This window comes from Carassius carassius, chromosome 29, assembly GCF_963082965.1.
Source record: "Carassius carassius chromosome 29, fCarCar2.1, whole genome shotgun sequence".
NCBI classification, from domain to species: Eukaryota; Metazoa; Chordata; class Actinopteri; order Cypriniformes; family Cyprinidae; genus Carassius; species Carassius carassius.
The window spans coordinates 12,253,323-12,272,796 of record NC_081783.1 but is presented as its reverse complement, the minus strand read 5'-3'; the positions used below and the strand labels follow the sequence as shown (position 1 = coordinate 12,272,796).

The window sequence follows — 19,474 nt, the reverse complement described above, 5'->3', positions numbered from 1 at the left end:
TTGTGTGTTTTTTCCCCTGTGACCCAGTTTCTGTCTTCCGTGTGTGGTTTTGATTAGTTCCCAGGTGTGTCTAGTCATTTCCCCATGTGTTCCATGTCCCTGTTAATTTAGTCATGCCATCCACCTGTGTTTCCCCAATTATCCCTTCTATAAAAGCCTTGTCCTTTCAGTTCTGTTTTGTCGGGTCAACTCGTCTAAATGTCAACTTGTCTACTTGTCACCTGTTACTTGCCACTTGCCTCTTGCCACCTGTTATTTACGACTTACCTTGTTTATGTTTTATTTAATAAATCCTTGTTTTGTTTATCCCTCGGCTCCGTGTTCCTTCCAGCAGCATAAGCCGTGACAATATGCACCATAGATGATAGATTGACTTTTTAAGCAGTTTTCCATCTTTCTATGTAATACAATTGTTTTGTGTGTATGAAGCTAGTTTCATCATTTCAATCATATATATATATATTTTTTTACATCTCAGATTATTGTAATGGAAACATTTACATTCCTATCATCGTAATTCTCTGTGAAGCATTGCTGCTTTCTTTAGCTGTAAATGTCTACATTATCTGCATGACAAGATATAGAGACTCGTGCCAGAACTTTTACAGTATGTATCTTTTATTTTATTACCCCTACAAAATAAACTTCATTAGTTATTATAATAAAAAATTACAATAATTATCATATGCTATTTTGCCTCTTTTTAAGATAATTATATTGCTGTCTGGTGTAGTCGTGGAACAGCAAATGAGCCTGAGCAATCAGATGACCAGGTACAGTTTAAGCACATGCAAGCTTTTATTATTTACAATTTTTGTTTTCAAAGATCTTTCCTGCAAGTATTAGATCGTTCACCTTTAGAAGTATTTCATATAAAACAATTATGAAGTATGAACAAGCATAATGTATTTATTAAATCGATATACTGAGAGATATACTGTGTTTATTTGTAGGTTCCAGACGACACATTATACTCGCTGAGTGTTTCCAGAGACAGAGAGTGTGAGGAACGAGCAGAAGTGAACCCCAATGAGTGTGTGTACTCTGCTGTGAAAACCTAGAAAAGATTAGACCTCATCAAAAACGTAATGTCCTCTTTCTCTCTGTTATTGTTTTTCATTTTTGTTTTCATTTTCATTCAATCTATCTGTCATTTATATTTAAGCAGATAAATAGAGATGCTTGTGAACTACTTTCCCAGCACAAGAGTCAAAGAGCTGAAGTTTAGTGGATTGTTTATTGTAGAACCACCTTTAGTGGACACTGATAGTAGTTTTTGGTTGTTAATTAGTTGCAGTAGTTTGCTCTTGGCATCTGAGTTCACTGTTGGTTATCAGCTGGTGTCTGTATCTTTTGGCTAAATGCAAATGAGCAATTAACACATTTCTGTGCGATATGTGTGGTTACATGAGAAGCATGCACTTTAAAGAAACTGGTTGCGTAAGACAGTTAATTCATATACCTGTCAATTTTGTGGTCAAGAAAAAAATGTAGTAAATTATATTTACTAAATAATATTTTGGAAGGATTTGGAATTCTATATTAACAGAAAAATGGAGTGTAAGAAAAACTCCAAATGTTCTTTTAAATATAAAAGAACAATTTATATTTGATGTAATTTTTTTATACAAAAAACGAATGTAAACCAAATTTTGCACATTTTATAAATGACTTTAAATTATGTAAATTTCTTGGAACAAACAAAAAAGCACTGAAAACATCTAATGCTCTGAAATCATTGAAATGTATTTATTTTTTAATTTAATTTTTCTCTCCCTCTCTATTTTTTTCTTCTCTCTGGCAGCTAATGTTAATTTGATTACGCGAGTATGTAATTTCATGTTCTTGTGGCATTTAATTAATAAATCATAAAAGAAAGAAAGAAAGAAACCGGTTGCTGTCAGCAGTTCAAAACATAGCAGATGCATTTTTCTATTGATTTAGCCTTTGTGTGATGTAGGATTTAATGTGATGTACATTTTGTTTTGTTTTTTAATCATATGTCTGAAAATTTTATTTCATACGGGCCAGCGCAGAAATTAATGTACTAATGTTGTAAATTTACAATTCAACAAGTTTGTTTAACGTGAAATGTTATGTATTGTGACTGAAATGCTCATATTTTGGTGACAATAAATGGTTAACAGCACAAGGTTTGTCGTTGCCTGCAATCTCAAAGCTCACCTTATGAGGGCAGCAGAACTCACTCATTTTAAAATGGTTGAAAAAACGATTTGACTATATTTGAATATAATGAGCTGATTCTTATACTAAATTGTAGGCTAGTCTTACAATATGATTGTGATTTTTTTACAAGTATTACACTAGAGATTGGATGGACAAAGGTAGTAAAGATATGGTGATAGCTACTAAAATGCATTCAACACTTTCTGTGCTTTATCAAGTTTTCTGAGCATTGTCAGTTTTTGCCCATGAACACAGAAAGATCTGTCACATCAGATGAACATCACAGCCTCCTGAAGCTCTCAGATGGCGGCTCCTCTCGTGACTTTGTTCTTTGAATCTGCTGGATGACTCAGGATTTATATGCTTGACCCCAGAGCTGCCCCAGACGTGACAGTCAGTGTTAGCATATGCATTACCGACAAGCCAAAATAAAAGACAAAAGGCCACCTAGTCTCACAGTTTCATTTCTGCTTTTTCATTTATGCACAGTCTGTGATATGTGCGAGCATTATGGAGCAGGGTTAACCCTAACCCTAACACTCATGTTCTTTAATGTCTGTTTCACAAGTGAGACTCAGGAAATCCCTTACATGGACAAATGCATCAGATATCATATGCTTTGACTGATGAAACATGGACTGTTCTCAACCCTTTAAGTGCTCCGTAATGTCCATGTCTCGTTTTGGATATGAATAAACAATACGGTCATAATAGACCTATCTTGTTTCTTCGTCCATGTGCTCACACAACCAAAGCATGCACACAGAAAAAAGAGATTTAATGCATCTGATCAGTCAGATGCAGGTAAAATGCATGCGCTCTTATTTCAAAGTTGTTGTTAGTGTTGAGGTTATTTTAGCTTCGTACATTTAATTTAACTGCACTGTTAAAGAGGGATTTTTACCATTCAACTGAACTATGTGCATGTATTTTAGACACATTGTTCTTGTTCCATCCATGCAATATGGTAAGACCCATTTTAGGAGTTGGCAAAATTACAATTTAAAATCAGAGCATAGCTTACATACACTAAAATACTGAAACGCTTATGATGCTGATTCAAAACAACAACACCGGTGACTGACAGTCAAACAAAGTGCGGTTCGAACGGTCCTCCCCCACAGCTGAACTAGAAGTTTTGATTGTTTTTTTTTACCCGAACCAGACCTGTCTGTTATTGGCTGAAGCACAGGGCTCCACCCTAGGATTTTGAAAAATGCCAGTTAAAAAATGCCAGTTCGCTCTGTATCCATCAGCGCCTTCTTTGTCTATTTTTGTCACAGTGTCTGGGTTGTGCTCCCTGGGTTTCCACTAGGTGTCCTCCTTTCTCACGGTGTCTGTCTCCTTATCACTTCCTGTTCCCTTATTTGGTCACCTTCCTCCTGTTTAGTAATTGATTGTTCCCCACCTGTCTCCTGTTCCCTCATTATCCTTCTGTGTATTTATACCCGGTCTGTCTGAGTCTGTGTTACGGAGTCCTTGTTTAATGTTCCTTGTTGAATGTTAATTCATGTCCGTCAGTTCTTGCCCTTGCCTTGTCTTCTTGTTTGTTTTATGTTATGTTTGGATATTCTGGTTTTGACCCTGCCTGGACTAACACCGAACGTGACAGAAGGACTCCGTCTCACAGGGAACCAGCGGTATGTCGTTTTTCCGTTCCCCAGCCAAGATGGCGGAGCGGCGAACCAAGTACCTTCGGTTGATCGCCCTCCGCCAAGAGGGCTATGAAGTGGGGGCCCTGGCTCAGGTGTTCTGGTCCCTGGCCGAGGGCATGGGCTACAACGATGCGGCCCTCAAGGACTATTTTAATGGCGGGCTGGATGATCCAGTGTCTCAGGAGGAGATGGCGCAGTTAGAGACACTCGAATTCTGGGAATTTGTGCGCTACCTGCAGCATCGGTTTCGGTGGGATGCCCCAGCCGCTTCTGTCTCTTCCGGCGGGGTGGTCGTCAGCCCAGCACCACTGCCCAGGATGGCAACCAGCCAAGCGCCACAACCCAAGATGGCCGCCAGTCCAGCACCACTGCCCAGAATGGCTACCAGCCAAGCGCCACAGCACAAGATGGCCGCTAACCCAGCGCCAATGCCCAAATTGGCCACCGCTCCAGCGCCACAGCCCAAGATAGCCGCCAGCCCAGCGCCAATGCCCAAATTGTCCACCGGTTCAGCTCCACAACCCAAGATGGCCGTCAGCCTAGCGCCACAGCACCAGATGGCCGTCAGTCCAGCGCCACAGCACAAGATGGCCGTCAGTCTAGCGCCACAGCACAAGATGGCCGCTAACCCAGCGCCAATGCCCAAATTGGCCACCGCTCCAGCGCCACAGCCCAAGATAGCCGCCAGCCCAGCGCCAATGCCCAAATTGTCCACCGGTTCAGCTCCACAACCCAAGATGGCCGTCAGCCTAGCGCCACAGCACCAGATGGCCGTCAGTCCAGCGCCACAGCACAAGATGGCCGTCAGCCTAGCGCCACAGCACCAGATGGCCGTCAGTCCAGCGCCACAGCACAAGATGGCCGTCAGTCTAGCGCCACAGCACAAGATGGCCGCTAACCCAGCGCCAATGCCCAAATTGGCCACCGGTCCAGCGCCACAGTACAAGATGGCCGCCAGTCCAGTGCCACAACCCCAGATGGCCGCCAGCCCAGCACCACAGTACAAGATGGCCACCTGTCCAGAGTCATGGCCCAAGATGGCTGCTTGCCCAGCACCGCTGCACAGGATGAGAGTCTCAGCTGACCCTCTGGAGTCGAGTCCAGTCCCAGTTGACCCTCCAGAGTCGGGTCCGGTCCCAGTGGACCCTCCAGAGTCGAGTCCGGTCCCAGTGGACCCTCCAGAGTCGAGTCCGGTCCCAGTGGACCCTCCAGAGTCGAGTCCGGTCCCAGTGGACCCTCCAGAGTCGAGTCCGGTCCCAGTGGACCCTCCAGAGTCGAGTCCGGTCCCAGTGGACCCTCCAGAGTCGAGTCCGGTCCCAGTGGACCCTCCCGAGTCGAGTCTGGTGCCAGTGAACCCTCCCGAGTTGAGTCAGGTGCCAGTGAACCCTCCCGAGTCGAGTCAGGTGCCAGTGAACCCTCCCGAGTCGAGTCAGGTGCCAGTGATCCCTCCCGAGTCGAGTCAGGTGCCAGTGATCCCTCCCGAGTCGAGTCAGGTGCCAGTGAACTCTCCCGAGTCAGGGCTGGTCACCGCTGATCCTCCAGAGTCAGGGCTGGTCACCGCTGATCCTCCAGAGTCAGGGCTGGTCACCGCTGATCCTCCTGAGTCAGGGCTGGTCACCGCTGATCCTCCTGAGTCAGGGCTGGTCACCGCTGATCCTCCTGAGTCAGGGCTGGTCACCGCTGATCCTCCTGAGTCAGGGCTGGTCACCGTTGATTTTCAAGGACTGAGTCAAGTCACCGTTGACCTTCAAGGACTGAGTCAAGTCACCGTTGACCTTCAAGGACTGAGTCAAGTCACCGTTGACCTTCAAGGACTGAGTCAAGTCACCGTTGACCTTCAAGGACTGAGTCAAGTCACCGGTGACCTTCAAGGACTGAGTCAAGTCACCGGTGACCTTCAAGGACTGAGTCAAGTCACCGGTGACCTTCAAGGACTGAGTCAAGTCACCGGTGACCTTCAAGGACTGAGTCAAGTCACCGGTGATCTTCAAGGACTGAGTCAAGTCACCGGTGATCTTCATGAACAAAGGCAAGTCACCTCTGATCTTCATGAACAAAGGCAAGTCACCAATGATCTTCATGAGCAGTGTCAGGCCAGCACCAATCTTCTGGAGTCCAGTAAGGACACCAGGGGATTACCAGAGTTTCGTTGTCCCGTTGATCCAGCCGCACGGAGGTCTGCTCCTCCTTGGGGGGCTCTGGTCCTGACCACATGGCTGTGGTGGTCTTCTGCTCCGCCCTGGGGGCCTTCCGCCCTGACCACACGGTTGTGGGGGTCTTCCGCTCCGCCCTGGAGTACTCTGGCTTCGTCCACAAGGACGTGGTGGTCTTCTGCTCCGCCCTGGGGGGCTTCCGTCCTGACCACGTGGTTGTGGTGGTCTTCTGCTACGCCCTGGAGGGTTTCCGCCTTGACCACAGGGGTGGGGTGGTCCTCTGCTCCGCCCTGGGGGGCTTGTGCCCTGACCCCACGGTTGTGGTGGTCTTCTGTTCCGCCCTGGTGGGCGCCACATGATGTCCTTATGGATTTCTGTTTTGTGTTTCTTGGTTTCTGTTATGTTTCTGTCTGTTCCCCTCAGTGAGTCTGGCCCTCTGTCCCTCCCCCTGAGCCTCCACCTGTCCGCCTCCCTCCTGGTCTGTGTCGTGTCTTGTCGTGGAGCGTCTGGGAGCCGCTCCTTAGAGGGGGGGTCCTGTCACAGTGTCTGGGTTGTGTTCCCTGGATTTCCACTAGGTGTCCTCCTTTCTCACGGTGTCTGTCTCCTTATCACTTCCTGTTCCCTTATTTGGTCACCTTCCTCCTGTTTAGTAATTGATTGTTCCCCACCTGTCTCCTGTTCCCTCATTATCCTTCTGTGTATTTATACCCGGTCTGTCTGAGTCTGTGTTACGGAGTCCTTGTTTAATGTTCCTTGTTGAATGTTAATTCATGTCCGTCAGTTCTTGCCCTTGCCTTGTCTTCTTGTTTGTTTTATGTTATGTTTGGATATTCTGGTTTTGACCCTGCCTGGACTGTTTACCCCTTTGGATTACCCTTCAAATAAAGGACTTACCTGCAATTGGTTCCCTCTCCTGTGTTATCTGTAACACCGAACGTGACAATTTTTTAGTTGAATACTCTAGTTGTATTCTACTCGAGTAAAAGTTAAAGTACCACAATTTAATTATACTCAAGAAAGTAGAAAAAAAAGTAAAAGTATTGTAACGAAAGTATTTGTAATTAGTTACCTTCCACCTCTGCTTTTTATCAAGACCTACAACACATGCAACATTTTTTAAGTGTGATGGAAATGTTACGCCCCTTACCATACTATGATGCTCTGTGTCCTGGCGCGATGAGACAAAACCAATAAAACCCATTACAAAGAAGGCATTTGTTGCATCCAGAGGGGACATAATTATTGATTATAATGAATACTGTCTTTTTACACATTGTATATTGAGCCGCATAAACATAAAACCCATGTCTGCGTTTGTGATCGGAGAACTTACAAACAAGCGATACTCTACTCTGCTCAAAACTGGCGTTTGAATCATCAGTGGCAAATTCTTTGAATATGTAAACGTACATACAGACTGAGTCAGAAGCACCAGACTGTCCTTGCAAAGTTGGACTTGCCCCACTTTATAGAAACAGACACCGGCATGATGGGCTACTCTCACATGAAACAGTCCTCATCCTCCTTAAAATGTGTTGCACACATCTGAATATTTGGGTTGGATTGTTCTGGAACAGTGTTGTAAATACAACTTAACCACTGATTTCTAGTTATGTCCTCTTTTGGAAGGCCAAACAAAGTAGTTTTGCTTTCACAATGAAACACACGGCATCTCCACGACATGGCGGTGGTGGCAACAGTGAGAATAAAAGTTACACCTTCTTTCTTTGCATGAACATTAGGCTGGCGTTATGCAAATCTTCCCACATCGTGACGTGGACATGTGGGGGTGTGTTAGAACGAGCCGTTTTAGGAGGGTGTGGTTGACTCTCTTTGGATTTCAGACTTTAGTCTTCGCAACTTTACAAATAACTTTTTTTTTTTTTTTGGTTTGTTAGCCTTTGATTCTTCTCAGTGAGGCAACTTGGCTTACTAAAATTTAAAATGAACAGGTTAAATTCATATGCAGTCTCATTCTGGATGGTAAAGAAATCTTGGTAGTTACAATAATAGATAAACATTTTTTTTGATAAATGTTCTCATTTTAGATTTTAAAGAACATATTTTAATTTAGATTTACAGAAAAAAAATTGCAACATGAGCATAGATTAACATAGAATGGAAACTTCTGGTTGTATTTTAACTCCTTTGTCACACCTTGAACAATGACCAATGTGTGCTAAAGGTTCTGTTGCTGGAAGAACAGGAAGCTCGAAGCAAATGCACGCGTTATACTAAATGTCTCAAATGTATTATCGTGCTATACAAATTATGTTTGTCCAGATTATCCAGACATTTGTGGTACTTTATCTTAATATATGTAAGTGACATTTTAACCTGAAAAATATTTTATTTAGAAAGCAGCAATACACGGGTTTCTTGTATACAAACAATACCGGATGCGCGCACATCCAGGAGGCAGAAAACCGCTATCTGTTATGCCGAGTTCAGTAAAAGAACATTGTAATTAACGTAGATTTCGCATTGTTTGTAATTTCTTGTTGACTCAATAATAAATTGCAATTTCAGAGTTGGATCTGTTTGTTTGTGTTTCATATTAATATATTATTAATATAACATTATGTAAAACGTCCAACTGTTTACGAATCAAAATCCGGACATACTGTGATGCATGTATGAATTATCATGTTATACTAAAGTTAGTAATGTAAGCCTCTATAGAGCCCGAATTTGCTTTTATATAAGTTAACCACCACCACCTAAACCATTTACTCCGGTACGAAGAGCGCGGGTCTTTTGCCTCTTGGTTGCGTGCGCAAGCAGTGATGACGTCGCCGAGAAATCCATGTATAGGCTTTTAAAAAAATACCATTATGCATTTTAAGTCAGTGGCTTGTTTTTTTAAACTTGGTGTGAATGCTTTTGTTTCTTTATTTCAGATTTTACTCACTGTACAGTTCTTCATCAGCCTGACTCTATTATCCCAGTTGACCTCGGTGCCAATGTGACTTTGCAGTACTTTTTTGCAGAAAACTCCAGCATGTATGACATGTTTTGGTACAAGCAAATCAAGGGCCAGCAGCCATTTGCTGTTGTTAAGGCGGGAGCTGTTGCTGATCCTATTTTTCATGAAGGATATATGAACACTAGCTTCAATGTCAATAAGGTCAAAGAAAAGACTTTCTCTTAGTGTCATTAACATTAGTCACTGGGATGAGGCGGTCTATTACTGTGGAGTGGAGATTTTCTTTGATACTGAGTTTGAAAATTGAGTATTTGTGATGTTAAATATATCTTTTTAACTCTACAGGTGAGTTCTTGTTTTATGAGCTGAAAACCTAATAACATCGAAACTAAACCAGATATATTTGCATTTCTTAAAGGGTTAGTTCACCCAAATAGCAAAATTATGTCATTAATAACTCCAAACCCGTAAGACCTCCGTTTATCTTCAGAACACAGTTTAAGATATTTTAGATTTAGTCCGAGAGCTCTCAGTCCCTCCATTGAAACTGTGTGTACGGTATACTGTCCATGTCCAGAAAGTTAATAAAAACATCATCAAAGTAGTCCATGTGACATCAGAGGGTCAGTTAGAATTTTTTTGAAGCATCGAAAATACATTTTGGTCCAAAAATACCAAAAACTATGACTTTATTCAGCATTGTCTTTTCTTCCGTGTCAGATAATGAACGAAAGATTGACTCGTTCAGGGGTTGGGAACAACATGAGGGTAAATTATTAATGACATAATTTTGCTATTTGGGTGAACTAACCATTTAAGTTTAGCAGTGTGCATGTAAGAGTGATTTTAAGTCATAAAATTAATAGTAACTGTTCTGTTTGTTTTGCAGCTTCAAATCCAACAGAGAGAGATTATCGTTATCAGTCGTTATCTTTTAGTGCAACATTATTGGAATATCTGCCATGTGGATCATATGTCTGTTAATCAGGATTAAACAACAAAAGGGTCTGTTTTCCTTTATTTTATATTATGCATCACATAATCTACAGTATATATTTTTAATACTCTTCTGCACTCCTGAAACCTCAAATGATGTATCTGTAAATTGACCAAATTTACAAAACTCATAACATTGTAGAAAGAGTACTGTCATTTGATAAGAATAGGTATAAAACCACTGTTTATGTTAACAACATACAGTAAACCTTATATTTGCAAGTGATGGCCTTTCAAAAATAACTGTTGATTATTATTAGTTAAAAAAGGCAATCCTCAGTCACTGTTAATCTAAATTAATGTATCTTTTTTTTTTTTATAGCTTTATCTCCAGTTTATTCCATCTCCAGTCAGCGTCATAGAGGAAACACACCCGTCCATATTGAAATGTCGGACACAAAGGTAAAGTACTTGTTTTTTTGTTTTTTGTATTCTCCAAATTTCTGTTTGTGAAGTCAGAATGTGTTTTATAAATGCAATGTTTTCTGATTTCTAGGAACAAAAGTTTCAGAGGAGCTTGTGATCTAAACCAGTCATAAAAATTCAAACGCTGATGCTTACACATATTTATGTAATTTCTAATCACTGTAAAATCAATTAAAATCACACCAGAGCTTTTATTTTAACAGATGTAAGTCTAAGATTGTGGCCTTTAGTTTGCACTAACCTCTTCTAGTTTTACATTTATTTTATTTGTATTATTTTTTTTATAGAGTCACGCATCCAGTTTTTGATGCCAATCAAGATCAAGAAGCTTGAGGGGACAATGATGCCCAATAAAATGAGAATCATTTGAGACTGAAACATCTTGGTCAAAAAGAGGAAAAATTGGCTATATTCCTTTAATATAACATATTTGTAACAATTACTGTACAATTACTGTAAGTACTGTATATTTGATAATTCAGCATAGTTTTTTTTTCAGTAGAATTTACAATTTGAATAAATGAGCATTGGCAACTTTTTATGTTCCATTTAATGGGGACTGCAAAATTAATTTTGTCTGGGCTAGAGGTTGGTGGTTAATAAAAAATTTAATCACAACTGTGTAAATTCAAATATGTTTTATGTACACAATTTTATTACAAGAATTCATGCAATAATGTAATAACAAAAACACACATCTAGCTAGTTAGTAAATAATTCACCATAAATTTGCTCTCTAGTTCTATACACTTCTGTACCCAGCTACACTATAGCCAGTCTCATGGGGGTTATTGATCAGGCTGTACACTCTGTCTTCAGGCGTTTCCCCCTTCCTTTGCACTCTTCTGTTTTTTCTCTCCTTAAAATGCAAAGCAGCATAACTCAACTCCATTGCATCATGGTCCTAAGAAGTAACACATTAAAAGAAAGATGCAGTTAAAAGAAAATGGAAGAAAAAATGAAAAGAATTTTAAATAATATTTTATTTAATATTAAATGTGCACTTGAATTAAAAAAAAAATCATTACATAATATGAAATTACAAATCACACCACCCTGCATCATATTTGCTAAATTACATTTTGAGGGTGCTGATTTTAAACTTTGCACAAAATAAATACATGCATTACATAGCGTTTTGTTTTTGGCAACTATTCTTGTCTTGAAACAAAAGTCTTGTATAATCCCTTAATCAGCAGAAAAACTTTGACAAAGACATGATTCATATCTTCTTCTGAGCAAGGTTACATTTTCTCAATGCTTAGCCAATTTTTACATGCATGAATGATTCTGCAGATATATTTTTATGATCATATCTTGAGGTTTCAATGTAAGAATTATGGTCAGTGACAAAAGACAATATAAATGATTTAGTTTTTACCACATCGAAGCAGCAACAGAAAATTTACATTAGAATTTCTTTGGGGAAAAGCTCATTTATAAACTTTTATGTTATTTATGTAAAATTATTTGACATTGAATGAGTACATGAACATACTTTTCCACTGCTTTGCAGCGTTAAATTATAAAAATATTTTACGCTTTTTTGAAGTATTCTTTATTAATACTGCCATGAGAACCAGAATGTTTGATATTTGAAAAATCTTCATTCATTATTGGGGGGTGGGGGGATCAGCATATTGTATTTTATTTTTATTTTTAAGATGCAGGGCTGTGTTATATATAAAATAGACAACTGAATTTAAATTGATTTATGACGCACACCTGACTGGAAGGATGTTCTTTTTCAATGTCTTGTAGACTTTTTTCTGGTAAAAAAAAAAAAAAAAAAACTTACAATGGAAGCTTTTGCAAAAAAAGATAAAATAAAAAATAATAATAATAATTTTGTCAGATAACTTAAAGCGTTTAAAATCTCAGTTCAGGAAGAACATTTTTTAATACTTTTTTTGCTGGCCATTTTACTATCATTTACATTACTAACAAAGACAGTGATCTTTATTTAAGCCCATTAAAGTAAGCTTATATTATATATATATATATATATATATATATATATATATATATATATATATATATATATATACAGTACAGACCAAAAGTTTGGACACACCTTCTCATTCAAAGAGTTTTCTTTATTTTCATGACTATGAAAATTGTAGAGTCACACTGAAGGCATCAAGGGCTATTTGACCAAGAAGGAGAGTGATGGGGTGCTGCACCAGATGACCTGGCCTCCACAGTCACCGGACCTGAACCCAATCGAGATGGTTTAGGGGTGAGCTGGACCGCAGACTGAAGGCAAAAGGGCCAACAAGTGCTAAGCATAATTCCACATGTGTTAATTCATAGTTTTCATGCCTTCAGTGTGAATCTACAATTTTCATAGTCATGAAAATAAAGAAAACTCTTTGAATGAGAAGGTGTATGCAAACTTTTGGTCTGTACTGTATATATATATATATATATATATATATATATATATATATATATATATATATATATATATATATATATATATATATATATATATTTTTTTTTTTTTTTTTTTTTTTTTTTTTTTTTTTTAAGGAGACAAATTAGATCAAAATGCTCACCTTTGTTATTGTAGTATCTTTCCTTTTTATGACTTAAAACAGCTTGAGCAGTGATCACAATCATACAAACACCCAATAACACACCCAAAATAATCACCAGAGGATCCACTGGATTTACTGCAAGACAGTACAACAAAATATATTGTGTGTATGTGAATGTGCTGTGTCAACTGCAGGGGTTTAAATTTATGATTTATATTAAACATTTAAAAGAATTAAATGAATACAACTTGATGAATTAATTAAATATTAGTAATAATACCAATATTTAGTCAATTGGCATATTAAGAGGCTGTGATTTGTCTGTTTTATACAACAAAGATGTTTTCTCCATTAAAGAATGCATACAGACATATTTCAAATGAGCAACAAAACCATTTACGATTTAAAAATTAAAAATTAAAGCCTGAGAAGAAAAAAATTTGGCACTTACCCATATTTATTTTTATCCCATTCCCAAAGAGAATTTTTCCACAGGTGACCACGGCGCAGTAATAAGTGCCCGTGTCCATTTGGCTGCTAATGTTTTTAAACAGTTTGAAAGTGCAGCTCTGTGCAGAATCAGTCTCACAATGATTAGACTGATTATGAGTGTAGAGGAGTTCTGGAACAGATTTTCCTGAATTGGATCTGAACCAGAACATCCTGATATCTGTGGTGCTGTGTTCATACAGTACAGAGCACTGCAGGGTCACTGTGTCCCCAGATTGCACAGGCTCTGATTCGGGAAGCTGAAGAACAGACACCTTGGATTTATATTGGTTGTTTTTTGACCCTAAACAGACATGGAGACATTTTATACAAAATCACGCTTCAGCAAAGGTCTTATTTTAGAATTTACATTAAATGCAAATAATCATATGTAACAAATACAATTATATTGTTATAGTACAGAAATACTATTACAGAATTATAGTATTTCTAGTATTATTTACTGGAGACAACAAGTAACAAGTAGACTACATTATCTGAATCTTCAATAAATGTACTCCTCAAGAATAAAACACAAACCTTTCAAAGCCAAGTATGTGCCTCTAGTAAAGTGAGTTTCATACTTTCTCCAGCCACAGTAATACATTGCTTCATCCGATGAAGTGACATTTGAAATACTTAAATGACATTTTTCTGTGTCTGTCTCAATGCTAAAATGTGAGGATTTAAAGTTGTTGAAGAAATTAGGAGTTTTGGCAAATTTCTGCACCATCACAATAGCTTGTGGTTGGTGTCCAGAGGTTTGCTTGTACCAAGTAATTGGATCCGTGTGATCTATCAGAAAATAACAGCGCAGAGTGACATCGTCCCCAGCAGAGACCATTATCACTGGATCTGGTTGATAAAAATCCTTAGAATGTGTTGGGTCTGTGGGGAGGCAAAAAGAGAAAAATACGAAAATAATGTCATTTAATTTATGCGACAGTGTTATACAGTACAGTAAGCTCCTATTTCAGAAAACAATGTTATCATTGTGAATACCATGCTAAAGTTAAATGTAGATATATATAAGTAAAAAAAAATCTATGCCCCATAATGACTTACATAATTTATGAGAAGTTAAAAAAAAAATCAATAGGCAAATAAATACTCATAAACAATGAAATAAATCCTTAGTTCAAGGTAATACATTATTTGAATAAAACTATTGAATTAGACAAAAAAAATATAGACCTCATTTATTATATTTATTATATGTTCAAAACAGTTATTTAGAAAAGTTCTCTACAGGGGTTAAAAAAAACATGAAATTATAGAAAACTGGAGGTTACTTACCTTTGTTTATTAAAGAAAATTATTAAAGAAATGCATTTAGATACAGCACACATATTACAAACTTACACATTTCATTTAGAAGCATGACAGATATCCACAAAACCATCATCCTCTCAGCAGTCTGTGAATCATTGGCCTGCCTTCATAAACAACTGCAAGATTATACTGTACACCTCTGTATTGTCTGTCCATTCGTGACATCACAGACTTCCTGTAACCTTTTCTTGTAAACATTACTGCTGTTTGTAGGACAGTCAGGATATACTGTAATCTCAAAAAAGCATCTCAGTATGTTGCAAAAAACCATTGTGAATGTCAGCTACCAAAAATATGCAAACTTTTATTCAATTTAAAAAGTGCATCAGTGAAAAGGTGAAGAATCAAAAAAACTTTCCACTGTATACAGTGTAGTTAAAACGTTTAACAGTCTTCTCTAACAGTCACTAATCTACAAAGTGGTCAGTTACATTAAATATGCATACATAATTATTATACCAAATTAAGTAAAGACAAGGCCAGAGGTTACTAAATACATAAATAAGTTCATAAATAAAGTTTGACCACAAAATATAATCATTGCTGTTAACAGCACCATCTGTTTGATTACATGAGATTAGCTAACTGCTTGATTTTTCTTCCATATGGAAATCAACTTGAGTCACCACTGATGCTACAACTAAATATAATGTGGAAACTTTAAATAGTCACTATCTGAAGGTTTGGGACTCTATGCATGTGCTTGGGTTGTAATGCAACCTGGACTTAAATAATTCCTGCAAGTTGATAGTAAATAAAAGGCTATAGGCTAGTAAATAAAAAAACTCTGAAGCCAAGGTAAAAAACTGAATTTAAAAGAAAGTGTTGTGGAAACCCAAAGGAGCCTATAGAGACAAACTAACAAACTTAATAACAAAAACAACAGGAAGAGGTGAGACATCAAAGTGGGGAAATTAGTACCACAGAAACTTGCATATGTGTAGTAAACCGCTATTAAACCATCAAAGGGAAAACAATGTTCACATTTATTTGAGTTTTCATAACCTGGGAGAACAAATAATAGGAAGGTGTGGAGAAAGCTGCTAACAACCTGCTGCCAACACCGAATGTATATGGCACTAACACATGGAGTTAATTGGTTAACAGATGTTCAGGAGCAGGGGCACGCCCCAAACAATCACCTGACTTCCTGAAACCTCCATATATATCGGGTCACCTCATACCATACTGCTAGTCTCGTTCTCTCGAACCCACCCTTCCTTCCCTTTCTCATCCATTTAGCCAACCTTATCATAGCTTGTTTGTGGCGTGGTCCTAGCTAGTGAAATCTTATGTAAACCGTCGCTTTCACACAACGAAGAAGTGGAACCAGAATTAAAAGGAAGGCATCTACGCAATTCAAAAAAAGACGTGGCACGACAAAGGAAAGAGGAAAGGCCTACAATGATGACCAGAACGGGACACAATAAATTGAATAGTACATTTAATCTTATAGGGGAACATCTAACTGTATTTTGTGAACATTGTCAAATATCATGAACAGCTGAACAAGTGATTGTTTGTGGTTAATACGAAATATTAAATAAATGGAAAGAATCGGAATACAATCATTCACATATGTGCTTTCTAAACAGTGGTGTAAAACACCCCTACTGTTTTTCCCCCCAAAAAAGAATCAGAATCAGAAAGGGCTATATTGTCAAGTGTGTTCACACACAAGGAATTTGTCTTGGTGACAGGAGCTTTCAGTCCAAAGAAAAAGTATACAGACATAGTGCAGACATAATTTGGCATGGGCTAAATATAATAGATATGCCTATAATACTAATAATAAAGAGAATAGACAATAAATTAAAATAATAATAACTATGTGGCATTAAGAATTTAGTGGAAAAAATACCATGCTGTACAAAAGTGCTATTTAAAGATGAACAGTGATTAAACATATTGCATTGTTCAGGTGGAATATGGCCTAAGGAAAACAGCTGTCATGATACTGTGAAGCTTACACTGGTGACATTCCTGAGAGAAAACGGATTTCACAGTATAAGTGATCTAATTTTCAAGTGTTTTAAGGTGAAAACATCACAGATTATATGTGATATAAGTATGGTAGGCAGGTAGTTATTTAAGAAAAAAAATATATATAATTATATTTTCAGAATGACATAATTTAATGTTTTGTTTTCCCAAAACTAGCCTGTGGAGTAAAAACGGACCCAAGCGGCATCGCTCCTAGTACTGCAGTTATTCATTTCTGAAGATCACATCTTTTGTTTTAACGTCGGTGACCGAAGAATATGGGATCCCTATCAAAGTGCCATGGGTGCTGCCCCTTCCAGTGCCCTGTGCGAGCCGCCTGCGCCCCTATTAGGTGTAGGCCGGGGCTCAGAACAAGTAGCTCCACTCACCGTTGTCAAAGCACTACCTCACTGGCTGAGATTGGATAACACTGGGAAAACGTACCTGGTCCGCTTGGAGCCGGGACGCTGCGGAAGCCCCATCCTTCCCGAAGGATGTCTCGGAGGCAAATACATATATAGCATCCGTTTAGGAGTACACAGAGAAATTTGAGGTGATTAAAACCCTCTTGGGAAGGCAGAAGTCTGCCGGAGAAACACTGGCTCTAAGGCTATACCGTGGACTATACACATATGAGTACCGCTTAGGTCTCAATATGGAACCCACCCTTCCATGGTTCTCACGGATTCATCATGAAGGTCTGGCGCCGGACGTTCCGCTGCGTCCAGCTGCTTAGGGTGATGGAGGATCTCAACAGGGTCTACAGTACGGACACTCTGGAGCGGTTGAAGCAAGCCGACACTAACCGGGGCCTCTCAGTGCCACTACCCATTTGAGGTGAGAACACAGGAGGATACTGGCTCTACACGAAGGCTATAGAACCTAGCGAACGTGTTAGGGGTCGCCCAGCCCGCAGCTCTACAAATATCTTTCAGCGAGGCGCCACGAGCCAGCGCCCAGGAGGATGCAACACTTCTAGTTGAGTGAGCTCGCAACCTGAACGGGCAGGGCACATCCTGAGTCTGATAAGCCAGGGTTATGGCATCCACAATCCAGTGGACCATCCTCTGCTTAGAGACGGCACTCCCCTTCTGCCGGCCTCCGTAACAGACAAAGAGCTGGTCTGAGGTCCTGAAGCTTTGTGTCCAGTCTACGTAGCACCTTAATGCTCGGACGGGACAAAGCAAAACTAGGGCTGGGTCTGCCTCCTCCAGGGGCAGTGCTTGCAGGTTCACCACTTGGTCTTTGAAGGGTGTAGTGGGAACCTTGGGCACGTAGCCAGGCCGGGGCCTCAGGATTACCTGGGAGTCAGCCGGCCCGAACTCTAGGCCCCTACCCTCTTGATGGAGGCCAGTGCAAGCAGGAGCAGAGTTTTCAATGAAAGAAACTTTAGCTCAACTGAATGCAAAGGCTCGAATGGGCCCTGCTGTAGTGATTTAAGCACTAGAGACAGGTCCCAAGAGGGTATACAGGGGGGCCGGAGAGGATTTAAACTCCTGGCCCCTCTAAGGAACCTGACGATGAGGTCATGCTTACCCAGAGACTTCCCATTCACGGGGTCATGGTACGCTGCAATAGCGGCAACCTGGACTTTGAGGGTGGAGGGAGACAGCCTTCGCTCCAACCCTTGCTGCAGAAAGGATAGCACAACCACAATCGGGCATCTTCGGGGGTCTTCTGGGCGAGAAGAACACCACTCAACGAACAGGTTCCACTTCAAGGCATAAGCGTGTCTAGTAGACGGTGCTCTCGCCGAAGTGATGGTGTTCACTACCTCTTGGGGTAGGTCACCTAGAACCTCCGCGTCCCGTCCAGGGACCAGACCTGGAGTTTCCAAAGGTCTGGACGCGGGTGCCAAATGCTCAGTAAATCCCTCCTCAGAGGAACCGGCCAAGCAGGGGCTGTCGAGAGGAGCACTAGTTCGGGGAACCAGGTCTGAGTAGGCTAACATGGCGCTACTAGCAAGACTTGCTCCTCGTCCTCCCGGACTTTGCACAATGTCTGTGCGAGAAGGCTCACTGGGGGAAACGCATACTTGCGTAGGTCCCGCGGCCAGCTGTGTGCCAGTGCGTCCGTGCCGAGAGTTCCCTCGGTCAGGGAGTAGAACAACTGGCAGTGAGAGGTCTCTGGAGAAGCAAACAGGTCTACCTGAGCGGCTCCGAACTGTCTCCAAATCAGCTGGACCGTCAGGGGAGGGAGTCGCCATTCTCCCGGTAGCATTGCTCGAGACAGCTCGTCGGCTGTACGATTGAGCAGGCCTGGAATGTGAACGGCATGAAGTGACCTCAGAACCTTCTGACTCCAAAGGAGGAGGTGGCGAGCAAGTTGTGGCATGCGACGGGAGCGCAGACCACCTTCTCGGTTGATGTACGCAACGGTCGCAGTGTTGTCCGTTCGGACCAGCACATGCTTGCCTCCCTTTAGAACTTCTGGGTCATGACCACCCTCGTGCAAGTCCTTCAGTGCCTTAGCCTGGTGCACCTGCAGTAACGCCATGGCATGTAAGGCGGAAGCAGCTTCCCCACAAGCCATATAGGCACTGCCAGTCAGACCAGACGAGTGCCTACAGGCCCGGGAAGGAAGCACCGGGTCTCCACGCCAGGAGGAGGCGGACTTAGGACACAATTGCATCGCTACCGCCCGCTCCACCGACGGGATTCCTGAATACCCCTTCGCTGCACCGGCCGGATTCTGGCAGTAAAAGGTGCCGTCCAAGACCTGGTGAGCTCGTCATGCACTTCCGGAAAGAAAGGCACTGGGGTGGGGGCGCGCCACCCCGAGAAACCA

General features: G+C 40.8%; 1 protein-coding gene and 1 long non-coding RNA gene across 2 annotated transcripts; one reads left to right on the top strand and one right to left on the bottom strand.

Moving 5' to 3' along the window:
* Positions 1–482: 482 nt before the first annotated feature.
* On the top strand, positions 483–1,159 carry LOC132110128 (uncharacterized). Its single transcript, XR_009424592.1, has 3 exons — positions 483–607; positions 709–773; positions 954–1,159. It is a non-coding gene; the product is annotated as an uncharacterized LOC132110128 (long non-coding RNA).
* Positions 1,160–10,634: 9,475 nt separating this feature from the next.
* Positions 10,635–14,808, bottom strand: LOC132110127 (signal-regulatory protein beta-2-like). Its single transcript, XM_059516725.1, has 6 exons — positions 14,735–14,808; positions 13,913–14,260; positions 13,335–13,676; positions 12,902–13,018; positions 12,069–12,112; positions 10,635–11,247 (listed from the first exon to the last, which is right to left on the bottom strand). The coding sequence occupies exons 1-6, from the start codon at positions 14,775–14,777 to the stop codon at positions 11,086–11,088; spliced, it is 1,056 nt and encodes a 351-aa protein (XP_059372708.1). The 5' UTR covers positions 14,778–14,808; the 3' UTR covers positions 10,635–11,085.
* Positions 14,809–19,474: the final 4,666 nt, after the last annotated feature.

What these genes read in the sequence shown, in the direction of transcription:
- LOC132110127 (XM_059516725.1), bottom strand. Translation starts at nt 14,777, where the DNA reads ATGATGGTTTTGTGGATATCTGTCATGCTTCTAAATGAAATGT. An exon ending in CATGCTTCTAAATGAAATGT is followed by an intron (nt 14,261 to 14,734) that starts GTAAGTTTGTAA and finishes GCCTCCCCACAG; the next exon opens with ACCCAACACATTCTAAGGAT. An exon ending in AAGATACTACAATAACAAAG is followed by an intron (nt 12,113 to 12,901) that starts GTGAGCATTTTG and finishes TTTTTTTACCAG; the next exon opens with AAAAAAGTCTACAAGACATT.